Below are 18,596 nucleotides of genomic sequence, written 5' to 3' on the forward strand. Positions count from 1 at the left end.
ACCCTGGTCTAATTATATCGTTTGGCTGGGGCAGCAAGGCTGGTTGGCCTTCGTCCCGAGTGTCTAGTTGATTAATATAACTGGGGATCAGGACATTTGAAGTCAGAATGCCATATTTAACAAGGTTATTACAGTTCAAGACTTCTTTCCTAAGGCAGCATTTGCTCTGTTGAAAATGCAACAGAAAGTAACTCATTAAACATCGTTTATCAGCATCGCCATTTCCTTTCAGGTTTCCTTCCTTTAATCCCTTAGATTAAGTGATAACTAATTTTTGACAGTATATATATATATGTAAATCCAAAGGAATCAGAGAAAAAATTACAGAAAACATGACTAGCAAACTTTGAATTTAAATTTTATGTAATTCTGACTAATGGACAAAATGAGCTGCTTTTTTTAAAAAAAAAGTCTACAACATAGCTTCTTTGGTGCTTAAAACATTCTATTTCCGGGGCGCCTGGGTGGCTCAGTGGGTTAAGCCGCTGCCTTCGGCTCAGGTCATGATCTCAGGGTCCTGGGATCGAGTCCCACATCGGGCTCTCTGCTCAGCAGGGGGCCTGCTTCCCTTCCTCTCTCTCTGTGATCTCTTCCCTTCCTCTCTCCTACTGTGATCTCTCTGTCAGATAAATAAATAAAATCTTAAAAAAAAAAAAAAACATTCTATTTCCATTATTAGAAATGAAGGTATAATACATGGTAAATTGCATAGATCTTAAGAAAGCTTGATGGTTTACTGAGTATCTATATGTTTGCACACAAATATCCAGATATGGATATACAGAGTTTCCATCACCCCAGACAGTTCTCTCTTCCCCTTACCAATCAATACCCATTCCTTGCCATGAAACCACCATTATGACTTAGTCACCACAGGTTAACATTGCTGTGACTGAATTTCATATAAATGGAATCACAAAGTATATATTTATTTTTGCCTGACTTCTTTTGCTCAACATGATGCTTTCAGATTTATCTGTGCTTTGATAGACATCAGTAGCTTGTTTCTTTTTATTGCTGAGTAATATTCCATTGCATTGCATGTGTGTACCAATCTGATCTACAGATTCTCCTATTATTAGACATCTAGGTTGTTTTCATCTTTTTTGCCCATTATAAATAAACATGCTATGACTATTCTTGTACAAGTCTTTCTGTGAACGTATGCATTCCTTTTTTTGGAGATAGATCCAAGAGTGAAATGGCTAGGTTAAAGGGTAGCATGTGTTTAACTTTAGTAGAAACTGTCAAACAAATTTTCAAAGAAACTGTCCCATTTAATTTTATTTTATAGAAGTTTTTTTTTTTTTTTTTTATTTGACAGAGAGGGACACAGCAAGAGAGGGAACATAAGCAGGGGCAGAGGGAGAGGGAGAAGCAGGCTTCCCATTGAGCAGGGAGCCCAATGAGGGCTCGATCCCAAGACCCTGGGATCATGACCTGAGTAGAAGGAAGACGCTTAACGACTGAGCCACCCAGGTGCCCCACAACTATGACATTTTAAACTTCCACCACACTATATAACTTTTAATTTGGCAGAGTATATAAAATTATGTTTCTGAAAAAAATTATTTTTAAATAATAGTTTTCATACACAGTGTGACTTTTGAGGGAGATGTTTTATACCAACATAAATTTCAGATAAATCTGAAAAATACAGTTAATTAATTCATCAGTTATGTTGTTTCTTGATAGGGAAGTATTAAAGATAAACTGAAGGGTAAAAATTCATAAATTTTTTAAAGTATCTTTCTCTGTTAATCAAAAGGCATTATAAAAACAAAATAAAAATACATGAGAAAAAAATGAGAAATACCATTTACTAAAAATATACAAACAAATATTAAAAAGTCAATATCATATTTTACCAGAATTCTAGGCCATACCATTCTCCTCCCCATTTTCACATCTCTGAAATTAGAAAGTGTCTACAGCCAATGACAATTTACACTAGATATTATATATTGATTAATCAATAGTAGTAGACTAAGTACATTCTCAGAGAAATCAAAGACATGGGAACCGAAACTAAGCATGCCCCTTATATTTGGTGATCAGATGAGAAAGAGGCTTAAACCATGCTACTGCCTGGTTCCAAAGTTACGTTAACACAAGCACCCTCTCATCCTGCTAGTGGGGAGTAAATCGTTATCACCTTTTAGGAAAGCAGTTAGGCAAAACTTCTTACTCCTGACCCAGTAAACTCACTGTTGGGAATGTATCTTAAAGGATAAATACAGAAAAACAGATCAACAATTAAGGTCATGATTTTGTAATGAGGAAAACTACAAACAATTAACAGTAGGGGACGGTTAAATCAACTCCAACAATGGACTATATTATATAGCTGCTGAAGTATTTTAAAATAATAATAATAATAATAATAATAATAATAATAATAATAGTTTTTTGGTCTTAGATTATTTATTTGAGAGAGAGAGAGAACATGAGTGGGAGGGAGACAGAATCCTAGCAGACTGTGTGCTGAGCAAGGAGCCCCACACGGGGCTTGATTTCATGACCCTGAGATCATGACCTGAGCTGAAACTAAGAGTGAGACGCTTAACCGACTATGCCACCCAGGTGCCCCTTAAAATAATTACTAAAATTATAGGAAAATGCTTACTTTTAAATGTCAAATAAGAAAGTAGAATAAAACTGTATGTATGAATGGGCTGACTTTACAATGTCTAACGACATACATATGATGCTTATGGCTATGCAATAGAGAAAATTAAACCAGCAATATTAATAATGATTATTTCTGGGTTGTGAGATTAGATTTGTTTACTTCTTTATACTTCTATTTTCAAAATTTCCTACAATTAGCAATAAAACCCTGAAGTTATTTTTAAAATCACATCTATAAAGAAACAGCTGTGAAAATGAAGACCAACAATCTAATTTGCATAACATAGGCACGAAAGAATAAGTCAAACCTCATGAAAATCAGTCAACACTCATCGCTCTTTTTAAAAAATAAGCAACTTGGAAAAAAATCTGCTCCTGATCAAGCATATGTAACAGGCATGGCAGGGTAAAGTCAGGACAGACCATCTCCGCCTGGCTAGGAAGCACCCCTTTGTTTTCCACTGATGAGTCCTAGGACTCAGAGTCAGAATCCTGACCATATTACAGAGCTTTTTTTTTAAAACAAACAAACAAACAAACAAACACCCCAAACAACTCATAAACAGTTTGGAATTTTCTGTCCACACAGACATTCAGTTCATTTGACTGATCTTACAATCATATTGGTCCCTGGGGGCTAGTATCTATTTTTAGTACTTTCAGTAAAACTTGATTCTGATTTTTAAAGTTTTCAAATACTGAAATGATGTTCATTTTTATATGAGATGATAACTCGTTTTTATGTTATGTGGTTTATTATGGTTATGTAGTGTCTGGCAGGGAGAGTGAATGAGAGACCCTTTGCCCCCTAAAGAGGGAAGTTCACAGATGACTATCAGGATTGAAATGAGATACTGCCTTGTGTTGTTATTAAAGAATCAGAGACCTCAATCTCCCATCAGAGTTTCTGGAGAAGCAGGGGAGGCTAGAAACTGCTCAGGTGGGTTTGGCTGGAAGCATCCAACGAAAACAAGGAAATTCTTTGAGACATCCTGAACAGTTTTCCAAGGAGGCCCACTGGACACAAGCCACTGTTAGCGGCTGAAACCTCCATTAACTCCTTACATCTTATTAATTTGATTTAAGGAGGCCAGGACTTGCCAGGCAAGTCAGTCTGGAAGTCATAGGATACATGCTTGTTCAGAAACCTTTACAAATGGATCTCTCCACTGTTTGCCAACATACTTTATACTAGATGTCTCCCCGAGCTGCTTCTCTGGTAGAGGACAATGTCACCTGTCATAGAGCACGGGCATTAATGGATCGTAATATTTGAGGAGTCAATAATTAGGCCCATGTTAAAAGGATCTATCAGTTACATTAACTAAGAAAGGAAAGCAGCTGGATGTCTGATTGATTAGACAGACAGGGATTGAGGTATAAGCATCTTGTCAACTGCAGACATCTAAAGAATTCAAAGAATTCATCAAAACTCGCAGAACAAATTTCAGCATGGACTTTTCAGCAGCCCTCAAAAACATTCCTTTTCCAAATCTCCAGGCCTAACCCCGTTAGGTCCTGTCTGACTCAGATGCTGAAATGTCACCAGAAATTCCTTCGTAAGCAAGGGTATCTATTGCCCCAATTTGCACATATAAGCTTCATTTGTCCTTCACTATAAATTTGTTCTATTCTCTAACAGTACATATACTCTTCTTTTTTTATTTATAATTTGGCATATTTTGTGTTTAAATCTCTACTTCATCTTTTTCAAAACAAATGCTGTTACTTGTGCTCTGATCTTTGTAAAAGTGTAGACTTATGTTTAAAAAAAGAAAAAAAAAGGGCAGTATGGTACATTCTATGTCCCCAACTACTAAAGAAAGCTCTTAAACTGCTACAATTGAAATTCAGTCTCATTTCTAAAATGGAGAAAAGCAAAAGAGGCAGGGTAGTATAGCTCTTACCAACAATTATCTGTCCAAGATGGAACCTTGACCAAATGACCAAGTTATGGGTGTGTTCCGGGACCAGTAACTCAGAAGAAAGTCTTAAAAAGATAAGCCAAAGCTGGTCCTCAAGGCTTGGGTTTTCCTTGTTGTCATTGTTGTTGTTTTTGTTTTTTAAGTGATAAAATCTGTTTCAGTGCTTAAAATCTCTTTCTTCTGTTACAGTTTTTGAATAACTATGCTACTTGCTGGATTTTTCTCTGTTGTTTAGAATCAGAATGGAAAGATGCGGGCATGTTTTAGTTATAAACAAATACAGATGTATCTATCAGTCACAGCTGATATGGGCAGCCATTTTCAACACTCCAAATGCTATCTCAAGCTGGGTTTACTTCCCAAATCTCTCCTGACTAGATCCAATTCTCTGCATTCCCTGCGCCAACACTGCAGTTCAGGCCTTCAGCATTTCTTACCTTGACTTTGCAGTAGCCTCCCAGCTGGCCCCCAGACTCCTGTCTGATCCCTCTGAGCTCTATTCTACATGGTGTTGACATGCTATGTATACAGCAAACACTGAACCCCTCAGCAAGGCCCCCATCTCTTGGCTATAACTCAGGTGTGCATTCAGGTTCTATATGACCAGGGCCTACCCACTCTCTACCATTGTCCTGGGCTTGTGCACTACACCCTGTCGGTTCTAGGTTACCTCTAGTTATCGTTGCTGGAGATACTCTTAACCTCTGACTAACTAGAAAACTCCTCCAGTACAGCTTTATGGAAAACACTTAGGCAATCTGAATTCATAACCTCAGGAACAAGGAAATGATCTGAAATGTGACCTCAGGTCTATATACGTAGTTATTTACCACAGCATTATTTATAACAGCAAAAAAATCTGTATGTGCAGAAACAGCTTAAATGTCCCCAAATACTCAAAGTATAGAATATGAGATATATTCATTGAAAATGATGTTGACAAAATTTTAAAAACATGGAAAGTGCCTATCCTAGAAATTAACTTAAAGTGACTGAGGAGATGCAGATATCCAAAAAGGTGCCATAGACAGGTCTGAGAGGAGAATGCCTTCCATGATGCTTTCATCAGTGTTCACCTCTTCTCTGGTAACCCAGTGTGTTAGGTAGATTAGGCTTTGCTAGGATAACAAATTAAACTCCAAATCTCTGTGATATGCCCAGTAAAGGTTTATTCTCACACAAATTTGTATGTAGTTTAACTCACTCCAGAGCAGCCATCTTCCACATGGTGACTCAGGGACCCAGGCTGCTTCTCACCTGTGGTTCCATCCATTCAGCTTGGTTCTCTGGCTGCTGAGGTTGAGGAGACATGAGCTGGAGGGCTTTCCTCTGCCCTCGAGTGTTCTCTGAGGACTGAAACCAGTGCTATGGCCCTCCTTGAGTAAGAGGCTGAGAAACATGGGGGTGCATATCGATATCTGGGGAACAGTTACTGTTTCTGCCACAGCGAAAGTAAAGATGCCTACCACTGAAAGGTCCCCTCAAACTGGACTGGCCTTTCCCAGAGTTACATAATTATGGCATGTCTTAATATGTTTGGATTATTTTTTTAAATAAAGGGATAGGCATTGTTAAGTAAAAAAAGAGTTATCATGGGGTGCCTGGGTGGCTCAGTCAGTTAAGCATCTGCCTTGAATTCAGGTCATGATCCCAAGGTCCTGGGATAGAGCCCTGCATCAGGCTCTCTGCTCAGTGGGGAGTCTGCTTCTCCTTCTCCCGACTGCTCATTTTCTCTCTCTCAAATAAATAGATAAAATCCTTTTTTTTAAAAAAAAAGTATCATAAAAGCTAAAGAAGAAATTAAAACAAGAATGGAGACATAAAACAGTCGGGGCTGAAGCTAAAAAAAAATCCCTTTTGGCTAGGAGTGGGCGACAGATTTGGCTCTCGACTTTCCATCAACAAACACAGAAAAAAATCTGGACGGTATCATAATTCAGTACTCACAGTCTAAAAACATTCCCTTGCTGGGAAGAAATGTGGTTATGATGTACATGAACTGCTCTGGCAAGCCCCCATGAAGGAGTCACAGAATAAAATCCTAATAAGAGACACAATGACAACTTTCTGAAGATGGCTTCTTAGAGCAATCCTTGATGAAAGTGATGGCAATGGCACCAGCCAGCTCAGGTCTCCTGGAAAGAGCTAATACACAAAAGGGCATGATTTCCAGCTGTCTGTGAACCTACCTTGTTACAGAGGTACCTTTCAGAGAATCAGGAGGACTGAATTCTATTTCAATTACTCTTCCCAAAGGATAGCTTTTTTAAAGTCACACTTTTGAGTTTAAAGTTGTATTTGCTGAAAAAGTACCTGGAGTCCAGCCGCTCTAGCTGGATAATTAAAAACAGGCTTATCAGGATGAATAATTAAGGGGCAGGAGTTGAAGCAGGAAGATTAGCGAGAGAGCTGCTGCAGAAAGCCTGGGAAGAATTGATGGTGGTAATGATATTAGTGATCGTAACAGGAGCAGTGAGAGTTCTTCTAATCATAATGTAAGAGTAACATCATGTTACTATTGCAGTAATAGTAACAAGAACAATAAGACCAGAAATGTGTAGAATTATCATTCTTTGTTAGGTTTCAAATTGAATATGTAAAAACCAATTTTTAGTTAGCCAGCTTAAATGAGATGCTTAAATCAAAATCTAACTTTCTTCATTGATATTTTCTTTTTAATAGAGGTCAAGGCTAAATTAAAAACACAACACACACACACACACACACACACACACACACACAGAGGCATTCATACACACACACATAAAACCTCCAGACTAGGGGGATGGGGAGTTAGTGTTAAACGCTCACAGAGTTTTACTTTGAGAAAATGAAGTTCTGGAGAGGGATAGTGGTGGTGGTTGTACAACAATGTGAATGTGCTTCATGCCACTGAAATGAATACTTAAAAATGGCTAAAAAGGTCAATTTAATGTTATGTATATTTTACCAAAGCTGTTGGCATCACAATTCCAGACTTCAAGCCCTATTACAAAGCTATAATCATCAAGTTGGTGTGGTACTGGCATAAAAACAGATACATAGATCAATAGAAGAGAATAGAGAGCCCAGATATGGACCCTCAACTCTATGGTCAATGAATATTGACAAAGCAGGACAGAATATCCAATGGAATACAAGACAGTCTCTTCAACAAATGGCGTTGGGAAAACTGGACAGCCATATGCTGAAGAATGAAACTGGACCACCTTCTTACACCATACACAAAAATAAATTCAAAATGAGTGAAAGACCTTAATGTGAGACAGGAAATCATCAAAAAATCCTAGAGAATATAAGCAGTAACCTCTCTGACCTTGGCTGTAGCAACTTCTTACTAGACACGTCTCCAAAGGCAAGGGAAGCAAGGGCAAAAATGAACTATTGGGACTTCATCAAGTCAAAACCAAAGTCAACCGACAGAATGGGAGAAGATATTTGCAAATGACATATCAAATAAAGGGCTAGTATCCAAAATCTATGAAGAACTTATCATCCTCAACACCCAAAGAACAAACCATCCAGTCAATAAATGGGCAGAAGACATGAACAGACACTTCTCCAAAGAAGACATTCAAATGGCCAACAGACACATGAAAGAAATGATCTCAACATCACCCAGCATCAGGGAAATACAAATCAAGACCACAATGAGATGCCACCTCACACCAGTCAGAATGGCTAAAATTAACAAGTCAGGAAACGACAGATGTTGGCAAGGATGCGGAGAAAGGGGAATCCTCCTACACTGTTGGTGGGAATGCAAGCTGGTACAGCCACTCTGGAAAACAGTATGGAGGCTCCTCAACAAGTTGAAAATAGAGCTACCCCACAACTCTGCAATTGCACTACTGGGTATTTACCCTATAGACACAAACGTAGTGATCTGAAGGGCCCCTCCACCCCAGTGTGAATAGCAGCAATGTCCACAATAGCCAAAGTATGGAAAGAACCTAGATGTCTATCAACAGATGAATGGATAAAGAAGATGTGGTGTGTTTGTATGTATGTGTATATATATATATACATATATATATATATATAATATATAATGGAAAATTTGTATGTATGTGTATATATATATATACATATATATATATATATATATATATATATATATAATATATAATGGAAAATTCCTCAGCCATAAAAAAATGAAATCTTGCCATCTGCACTGACATGGATGGAACTAGAGGGTAATATGCTAAGTGAAGTAAGTCAGTTGGAGAAAGACAATTATCATATGATCTCACTCATGTGTGGAATTTAAGAAACAAAATGGAGGACCATAGGCAAAGAGAAAAAAATAAAACAAGATGAAACCAGAGAGGGAGACAAACCATAAGAAACTCTTCATCATAGGAAATCGAGGTTTGCTGGAGGGGAAGGGAGTAGAGGAACAGGGTAACTGGGTGATCGACATTAAGGAGGGCACGTGATGTAATGAGCACTGGGTGTTACATAAGACTGATGAATCACTGACTTCTACCTCTGAAACCAATAATATAGTATATGTTAGTTAAATGAATTTTAAAAAAAGAATATGTAAAAACCAATTTTTAGTTAACCAACTTAAATTAGATGCTTAAATCAAAATCTAACTTTTTTCATTGACATTTTCCTTTAAAAAAAGTCAAGGCTAAATTAAAAACACAACACGTACACCCACACATAAAACCTTCAGACTAGGGGAATGGGGAGTTAGTGTTAATATCCACAGAGTTTTGCTTTGAGAAAATGAAGTTCTGGAAAGGGATAGTGGTGGTGGCTGTACGACAATGTGAATGTGCTTCATACCAATGAACTGTAAACTTAAAAATGGTTAAAAAGGTCAATTTTATGTTATGTATATTTTACTCCACCCCACCCTTTCCAGCAAACAGATAACTTTGCTCAGGACAAAAGTGACATCCTGTTGTGAAGAATGAGGAACCTGACAAACCCCAGACCCACAGGCCACTCACTGACCTTGACTCAGAGGCTGCTCAGAGAGGCCATGGCCATGGCTTGCCTTCAAACATGGGAAGCTGGCTTGAAACTCCAACACTAAACAGTTAGAGTACCATGCTTCCTAACCAGAAATATTTCCAAATAGGCTTTTCTAGCTGCTTCTTTATCTAAACACCACCCCCTGCTCTAAAACATAAAATACAAAGACCTCAGTCGAAGTGTGGGCAGTGGTCACAATGTCTCCTACAGTGTCCTCCAGGAAACACTGTTTACAAAGTAGAACTTCAGGAGGGAATTTGTCCTAGGGGAACTCTGTTTAGGAGCAAGGTAAAAGTGGAGGCACATCTATGGAAGATGAAGACTTGAGTTTTGGATTATTTTATTTGCGATCCAACTGTAACAACAGGAAGCCAGAGGGGCTCGCTGCCTCCAAGGGCTACTTCCACACACCCAAACGACACTGACATCGGCTGCATATGGAACACTGCTTTTGTTTGTCCTCTCTAGTAGGGTGGGATGCTGAAATGTGAACAGCGCATCAATGGATTATTAAGAAATAAGCTAAAGGGAGCCGGGACACATTCTCGTTTAACCTCAGTAGAAAATTCTGCCCGTCCTGCGAAAACATCTTGACTACTGACTAGCAGGTTCTACATAAGAACCAAAGTTCCAGGGGCTTGGGTTGGTTTATTTAACTTAGACCTTGATCAACATCTACCTACGGAGTCAGAGGCCAAAGGAAAGTCAAGATGTGCCACTAATAATCTAGAACCAATTCGAACATATTCCTAGAGTATTAAGTGAAAAGAGCAGGGTAATAAAGGATGTTGACAGTAGTATCTTAAACTTACCGGAATAGGTATAGCACATAAAAGCAAGGAAATACATAAAAATAGTAGCAGTGGTTATCTGCCTGGGGGAGTTAGATAGCTAATTGCATATTTACCCATTATACAGATTTTCTATAATGAAAATGGCAATTGGCAACGCAAACCATTGTTAGAAATTACAAAGATGTCCTTTCTTCTGTAGAGCCTTTCTTGTGCCTGGTATTGCTTCCTCCAATTTTTAAAAACCCGTTTTGCTATTGTTGTTGCACACCTCATGCTCTACTGTGATTTACTTATTTAAATTCCCTTCTCTCCCCCACACTAGACTGATTTCCTTCAGAGCAGGGATCAGGCCATTTATCTTTTCAACTCTGGTACTTCTTACTATTCCTGGCACATAGTTGCTACAAAATAAATGTTTATTGTTGCAAATGAAGCATTTGGTTACTAAAGAGTTTAGTTACCTTGCTGTTACCAAGGAGCTTTAAAATTTTCCCTACATCATAGAAGAGTTTCCAAAGTCAAAGGAAAAAGTAATAGAAACCAGTATCCTCCTAAATTAGTAATAATGCTATAGGGATCAATCCAAGAAAGGAAAGAATTTTACAGGTGCCTAGGGTATGGATGCATACATTGCATTTTTTTTTTTTTTAAAGTGGCAAACAAAGACTTTTGCCTTGCCGGAAGAGGTGATGTTCTTTCTGAGCAGGAGTGTTTTAAACTTGGTAGGTAAATAGACTGAAATGAGTAACCACTGAAGAACAGTAGAAACACCAGAGGATAAAAGCTCTGGAAGAATCTGAGAGCCCAACTTATTCTCTGGACAACGAAGACCATACAATTTCAATTATATGCTTCAATAAAGTATCTTCTGTAGCTAAAAATGATTACCACAAGTATAAACCTAACTCACAAAAACCAACCCCAAAATACACTATAATGTAAATTTCGGCATGTATATGCTCTAAGCAAAAAACAAAATTCTTTGGAAAATACCCCAGTGGTGTATTAGGATCAAACCCAAACCACACAGGTTAGAGCTGTCTGATCCTTAGCTGCTTTGGGAGCTGCTGCGAACACGCATGCCCAGCTGGCCCTGTGGGGGTTGGGGCGGGGATGGGAGGAGGAGGGGCCTGCTCAGGAGAAGGCCCCTAGGGAAGACAGCAAGGGGGGAGGCAAAGAGCGTGTATGCGCATGATTTAACTTTAGTAGTAGCCATGACGACAAATGAAGAGGGGAAATCATTTATTAATTCGTCCTAATTTGTGCAATGGTTTCTAAAAGAGGCAAACAAGAGAATGATTCTGAAAAAAATCACAGCACAAGAATATCCCAGGGAGATTTGGAAAGACACCCCAAGTGGCCACACTAGAGAAGTGATACACCCAGCGGGTGAGGGGTTAGGAGGCCACAGAAAAGAGTATGAAAGAAGGAAGACAAAAACTGAATTATTATTATTATTTTTTGAAATGGTTTATACTCTAAGGAGATGCAAAAAATTCTGTGGCTGAGTCAGCTTGGAAATAATGAGAGAGTCTATAAAGTTCATAGGATCTGGGGCTTAATAATACCCCAGAGGAAATTATGTAGCAAAAAGCAAATGCCAATGCATTTGTTTGATGATACCCATTAGTGCAAACTGTCTGGCAGAAACAAGCAACAGGCACCAAAATACCTCGATTTTAAAGTCAGCATGGAAAAAAATGGATGAGCTCTTCAAAGAGTAAATATATATGGTTCATCTAAGATCAAACAAATAACTCTAACCTGTGCTTGCTAATTCTTAGTGTATTGTGTTATTTAAAGCCGGGCCTACAATAAGGAAATAAAAGCGGATGGACAGCAAGAAGCTTGAACAGAAAGTGTCAAGAAATGAGCCAAGAATCAAATAATAATGTAAAAAGGGAAGAATTGTAGGCCACACTGAACTGGCCTAGGGCAAGGACTAGTATAAATAAAATTAAACTTCCTAAAGTTTTTTTTTTTTTTTTAATTATTAAAAAGCTATTTCTTTGGTTAATCTTTCCAAAAATTCGATTGTAAGAGATCTGGAATAATACATCATGACAATCTAAACACTGCTAAAGCAGTGTAATTTGTCTTAATTAAGAACCGAAACCAGCCAAATGTTGCCCAACAGGAGCACGGTAAATCGAACTGTGGCCCATCGAACGTGGCTTCTAGTGATTCTATGCGGTAACCTGGGACAGACTCATGACCAAGCTCCAAATGAGTGTTATTTTATACAGTAGGGATGATGGAGCTAACGTAATGCTTTATATAGTTTTAAAAATAGATTTTCTTAATTACATTTAGATTCTCTAAAAAAAAAAAAAAAAAGGGAAAAAGTTGCAATTTAACTTAGATTTGCTTTGGATATTTTTTATGAGAAGTACCCTCCCGGGGCTGTAAACACTCTCTGAGCAGCAAAGCAAAGGAAAGCACATTCCTTGCTTATCACTATGAGGTTGAATAACAACCTTAGTAAAATATCACAGAGATAAAAGATGCTACCCTGAGAGGCTCTCTGTGGCTCACAGGCTGCCTGCCATTCTTTGCCAGGTTTCTAGAAGTCACTAACTAAATACCAGGTTTAATGTCTGAAGAAAGAATTTATATATTCCCTCATAGGAAGAAAACCACCAAGTCTTGATGTGTTGATTTTATGGTTTTGTCTTAGAGCTAGTCAGGCATCTAAAAGCTAAGGAAAATGCATCTCCATTGAAGGCTTTGGCTGGAGCCAGCAGTGTACTTTCCCCAGGCCTGTTTCCTGATGATCAATTTTTCTAAAAGCATTTCAAGAAGGATTCATTCCCCTCGGGAATTTCTGCATCTATTTACATATCCTGTCCTTTTTTGACACTTCTTTGTCATTTTGGGATTATTAAATTAATTCCTCTACAGGCATATTTTCTTTCTTATTTTAGAGAAATATTTCCTAAAGATGCATTGCTTTATATCTTTGTGTATTTTATCCACTTTATTAAGTACTCGTAAGACATTTTTCTAAGATTTTATTTATTTACTTTAGGGAGGGAGGGGCAGAGGCAGAGGGAGAGGCAGAGCTCGGAGCCTGACTCAGGACCTGGATCTCATGACCCTGAAATTAGACCTGAGTGGAAACCAAGAGCTGGATGCTGAACCAAATGAGCCACCCAGGTGTCCCTTAAGCCTTTTTAAAGCTCACCTTTCTAAGTGAAGAAACTTTCTTCAAGGAATAATTTTTTATTTTTAGGATACTTGATGCAGCAACACTAAAAAAAGGTTTTCGGGGTGCCTGGGTGGCTCAGTAGGTTAAAGCCTCTGCCTCCAGCTCAGGTCATGGTCTCAGGGTCTTGGGATCGAGCCCCGCATGGCGCTCTCTGCTCGGGCGGGGTGGTTTTCAATGATAGGAAGACAGTTTTTATGCAACTTAAAAATATTTGATTTTATTGATATATTTAAACTTATTTAATTTTAACTATATATAAAAATTCAAATACCTTAACAGTAAATTTCAATTAGGGAGAAGGATTAGGGTTATATGAAAATCCCACTTGGGGAATGTTTCCAACTACATACGTTGGCATCCTCCCCTAGATTCTAGAAGTTTTGGGGTGACTGTCATATTTCTTTCCTGCTGATAAACTCCTACCACCCCCTCCCCCCAAAATAAAAGAAAACCCAAAAGGAAATGGAATTTGCCTTTGGCTTCCCCCTCACTCCAGACCATATTCTGGCTGTTGATCCCTTCATGATTATTCACAATATATATACACTTTTTTTTTTTTTTAGAGAAGGAGAGAGAGGGAGACAGAGAGAAGGTGGGGTAAAGAGAGGGGAAGATAAAGAACCTTAAGTATGTTCCACACCCCCAGCGTGGAGCCTAACACGGGGCTTGATCTCACAACCCGGAGATCATGACCTAAGCCAAAATCAAGAGTCAGACGTTTAACCCACTGAGCCACCCAGGTGCCCCAATTCACGACATATCTTTCTGAGTTCATTAATTAAATTAAAACAGTACTTGTGAAAGTTAGAACGGATTCTCAATATCATAATTCTGTTGTTAAAGAAAACTTATAATTGGGAGCCCCATCATCAATTTCCGTATCACGAGGTTCTAATTCATAGCACTATGCTTCCTTTGGTGCAAAGGAGATCAGGAAAATATTTATTTCGCAAGAAAACATGTTTTCAAGGAGAAAGGTTACACTTTTTCCACTGTTCGCTGTTTAAACCCAGAAAGGTTTGGGCAGCCTGACCTCGCAGGGCTAGGCCAGGCAGGTCCGAGCCAGCGCAGCCAGGCGGCCCTCTCATCTCCACACACACCCCAATCAAAAGCGAGCGGCCCAGGGACTCACCGGCAGGGCAAGATCCGCACAATGTCATTGGGCTTGTATCCTTCGATGCAAACTGCACAGTTATCAAAATCGGGCTCTGTTTCCTGCAATGGAGAAAGTACAGATGCGTTGACTTGTGTAGCTTCAACTCCTGGGTGAAGAGGCAAACAAGCAAGGGGAGCTTGCCTGGAGACGGCTTTCCGTGGTCTGTGCGCCAGTTTTCTCAAACAGTAACTGACCGTCTGTTGGCTCAGTTTCCATTCCTTCCAACCTCCACTTTTTGTTTCTGGGTTCTACTGTTAAGTGCTTTTGTGAGGGAATAATTTTGTAATGTATTGTTGCTATAAAATAAAATGCTCTTTATTATGAGTGTGAGAGAGCAACTTTTAAGTATACCATTATTGGGAATGCTATTTATTATAATTAGAAGTGACATCCAAATCTCAAGGCTGAGGAACACTATTTATGGAGAAGTGTCCAAGTGTTACTTAATCTATCAGTTCCTTGGGAATCTTATGTGTATACAACTCTAGAACCATGGTTTTAACTTTTTATTCAAGTATATACATCTCTCTCTTTTTTTTTTTTTTAAAGATTTTATTTATTTACTTGAGAGAGAAACAATGAGAGAGAGCATGAACGAGGAGAAGGTCAGAGGGAGAAGCAGACTCCCCATGGAGCTGGGAGTCCGATGCGGGACTCGATCCCGGGACTCCAGGATCATGACCTGAGCCGAAGGCAGTCGTCCAACCAACTGAGCCACCCAAGCGTCCCTATACATCTCTCTTTATTCGAGTATATACATTTCTCTTTCAATACCCTACTTCATATTCTGTTGAGGGGAAAAAAGTAATGCAAAATATACTTTGAATTTAGTAATGCTTTTAAATGAATTTCATCTTAGGAAGCTCAGTAGTATTTTTTATATAGTTGAAAAATAGCAGCGCATAGTGAGATAAATCAAATATTCAGACTAGAGATGACACCTGGTTATACATGCAGACTTGTGACTCCCTTACAAATGTCCCAATGAGCCCCAAATACATGTAGCACAATCCACTACTCTAAAATTTCTTCTGGGGAGAAGAAAGACCTTTAGAGGTCTGCAGGCCTTGGATTGCACTGTTTCCTTGTTCCTTCTCAAGATACACTTCTGCTTCTGATATGGTTAGGGCATCATTGTTTACAAAAGCTGAGATATGGAAACAGCCTATGTGTCCACTGATAGATGAATGGATAAGGAAGATGTGATATATATACATTTAATGAATTATACACACACACACAGAAACTATAATATATATATCATTCATATATATATATACACACACACACATATACATGATGGAATATTACTCAGCCATAAAAAGAGAATGAAACCTTGACATTTGTAATAGCATAGATAGATCTAGAAGGTATAATGCTACATGAAATAAGCCAGTCAGAGAAAGACAAATACCATCTGATTTCACTCATATGTGGAATTTCAGAAACAAAACCAATAAGCACAGGGGGAAAAAAGGAAACAAACAAAAAACTCAGACTCTTAATTACAGACAGCTGGTGCTTGCCAGAGGGGAAATGGGTGGGGAGGTGGGCAAAATATATAAAGGAGATTAGGAATACACCTATTTTGATGAGCACTGAGAAACGTATAGAATAGTTGAGTCATTATATTGTACACCTGAAACTAATATAACACCGTATGTTAATTATACCAGAATTTAAAAAAAGATAGGCTTTGCTCTTGGCTTTATGTCTTCATTCTACAGCAAGGGAGGCTGCTGTAATGACTGTGGGGTTGTGGATGCTAGATTTCAGAGGGACTGAATATGCTTTCTGTATTTACTGCAGATATCACTGGAGGACATCACTCAGCATATAACACATTCCTCCTTGCAAGGATTTATGGAAAATTTTCTCAAATTGTAATACCAGGAATAACCATCTCGTTTTCATCTTGTGGACACTGCAAAAAGGTAATTAGATATTGTTTGAACATTTCTTCCTTCCTTGCATTGGCTGCTAGAAAGCCCCAACCTAAGTTTGGGATCCATTTTTGTTACACATTTCAGGTAATGTATTTGTTTAAAAAATTTACTCTAGCTTCATCTGTTTTTCCTATACTTTTCATTTTCTTACGCTTTGTTTCCAACTGCTTTGTTGTCCTACTGCACGCATTTTATAAATTGTTTTAAATTATATCTAATAAAGATGGGTATAATTACAGACACAGGAGAGCTATTTTCATGGATACCCCTTTTCCTATCCTTCCATCTCTTCTACCCTGGCTGCCAGAAAAGTCAGGGACTTTTCTGACTAGTCCCTCACCATAAAGAAAAGAGTCTGCTGTTACCTTATCACCCTTCTTGATGGTTCTGACCTGGAGCTTGCTGATCGCTTTCTTTGCCGCATCTCCCAGTCGGCGCTAAAAAAAAAACCAAAAGCCGCTTGTTAGCAATACAGATGAGTAATTTTTGTCTTTGTTGCCGATGGCGTTTACTAAACCAGGACAGCTATCTCTGAAATCACGCACACGTGGCGTGAATGTTAAGGACAATGGCTGGAAGAGATGGGGCAGTGACGTCTGTGCAAGACCTCTAAAAGACAGGTCTTTTAAGCACTGTCATCGAGAGAAGCTCTTCATGCCCAATGTTAAGCAAGTGGCAAACGGAGTGGAAAAATCCCACCCTACAGTGACTCCAGCACGCGGTACATTTATGCAGACTGGCACATGCACGCAAGTTTAGTAATTTGCCACTCTAGCCACTTCATCTGTGTCCAGGAGATAGCCAATCTGGACCCTTGGAATAAACCTCATGTCCTCTTTTTCACAGTCAGGATTTACTGCATGTGTATTTCTTTCTATTTGCAATTTAAGGACTTTCCTTTGCTTATAGAGACCCAGCATAGGTTTATGTATTTCATCTGTAAAGTCCTAGTCCATCACATTCTTGCATGCTAATGTCACCTCCTCTAGAGAGGTTTAAGTGTGGGTGTGCCTAGAGTAAGATACATAAAACATACATGTTCAGCTTAGCAAATAATTATAAAGTGAACACCTGTGTAACCCCTAATGTCGACTAATGTCAACTAATATATTAGCACTCCCTAAAAAAAAATTTTTTTTTTGATAGAGAAAGTTGCTATCCTGATGAGCCCTGCAGTCATGCGATGATAGGCCAGTCAGGAAGAAGTGGGGTGGAGGGTGGTGAATTCAGTTCTAATCTGTCCAGATCTGCTGGGGTGCTTGTGAGTTTCCCACATGTAACAGCTCCTTCTTAGCTTTGTGTACTATGACCCTATAACAGATGTGTATTGGCATCCGTGAAACATTTGAAGGCTATGATAAACGAGACAAACATTTAAACGGATTCATCACTTGGTTTCACTAATTTGGTTCCTTTCAGAAACAACACTCAAGCTTCTTTCTTTTCTCTTAAATTGTGAACATATAGTAGTGAATGGTTAACGTATCCTACGTACCACGCTAAAACTTTATATGCAGTATCACCTTTATTCTCACAACAACCCTGTGAGGAAAAAAAAATACTGTTTTATAGAACAAACGGAGGCTTAAAGAGCTTATTTAAGTTGCTTATCATTATCAGTGAATGGTCAGTCAGAATCTGAATAAAATTAAGTCTGACTTGAAAGCTAGAGCTAAACCACCACTCTTATTACTCAATAAACCACCCCAGTCACCCAACCAACGAACGTCTACCCAGTCAGCCAGCCAGCAATCAACTGACATTTGGCCAACCAGCCAACCAACCAACATCTAACAAGCTAGCCAGCGAACCTACCAATTACTGAGCAGCCAACCAATATCTGGCCAGCCAGTTAACCAGTCAACCAGCCATTCAGCCAGCCAGCCAAGCCACTAACCAACCAAGATCTATTAAGTATTTATCATATGGCACTTCCTCGAGCATACA

General features: G+C 38.8%; 1 protein-coding gene across 1 annotated transcript in view; it reads right to left on the reverse strand.

Annotated features, from left to right (window-relative positions):
- Positions 1-18,596, reverse strand: part of RNF150 (ring finger protein 150) — a 275,127-nt gene that overhangs the window by 69,811 nt on the left and 186,720 nt on the right. Inside the window, exons 3-4 of the mRNA XM_059378612.1 lie at positions 17,015-17,086; positions 14,680-14,762 (exon numbers count right to left, since the gene is read on the reverse strand). Of these exons, the coding sequence (XP_059234595.1) occupies positions 14,680-14,762; positions 17,015-17,086 (155 nt within the window). The remainder of the gene's footprint in view (positions 1-14,679; positions 14,763-17,014; positions 17,087-18,596) is intronic.

The sequence above is a fragment of the Mustela nigripes genome, chromosome 1, assembly GCF_022355385.1.
Source record: "Mustela nigripes isolate SB6536 chromosome 1, MUSNIG.SB6536, whole genome shotgun sequence".
Taxonomy (NCBI): domain Eukaryota; kingdom Metazoa; phylum Chordata; class Mammalia; order Carnivora; family Mustelidae; genus Mustela; species Mustela nigripes.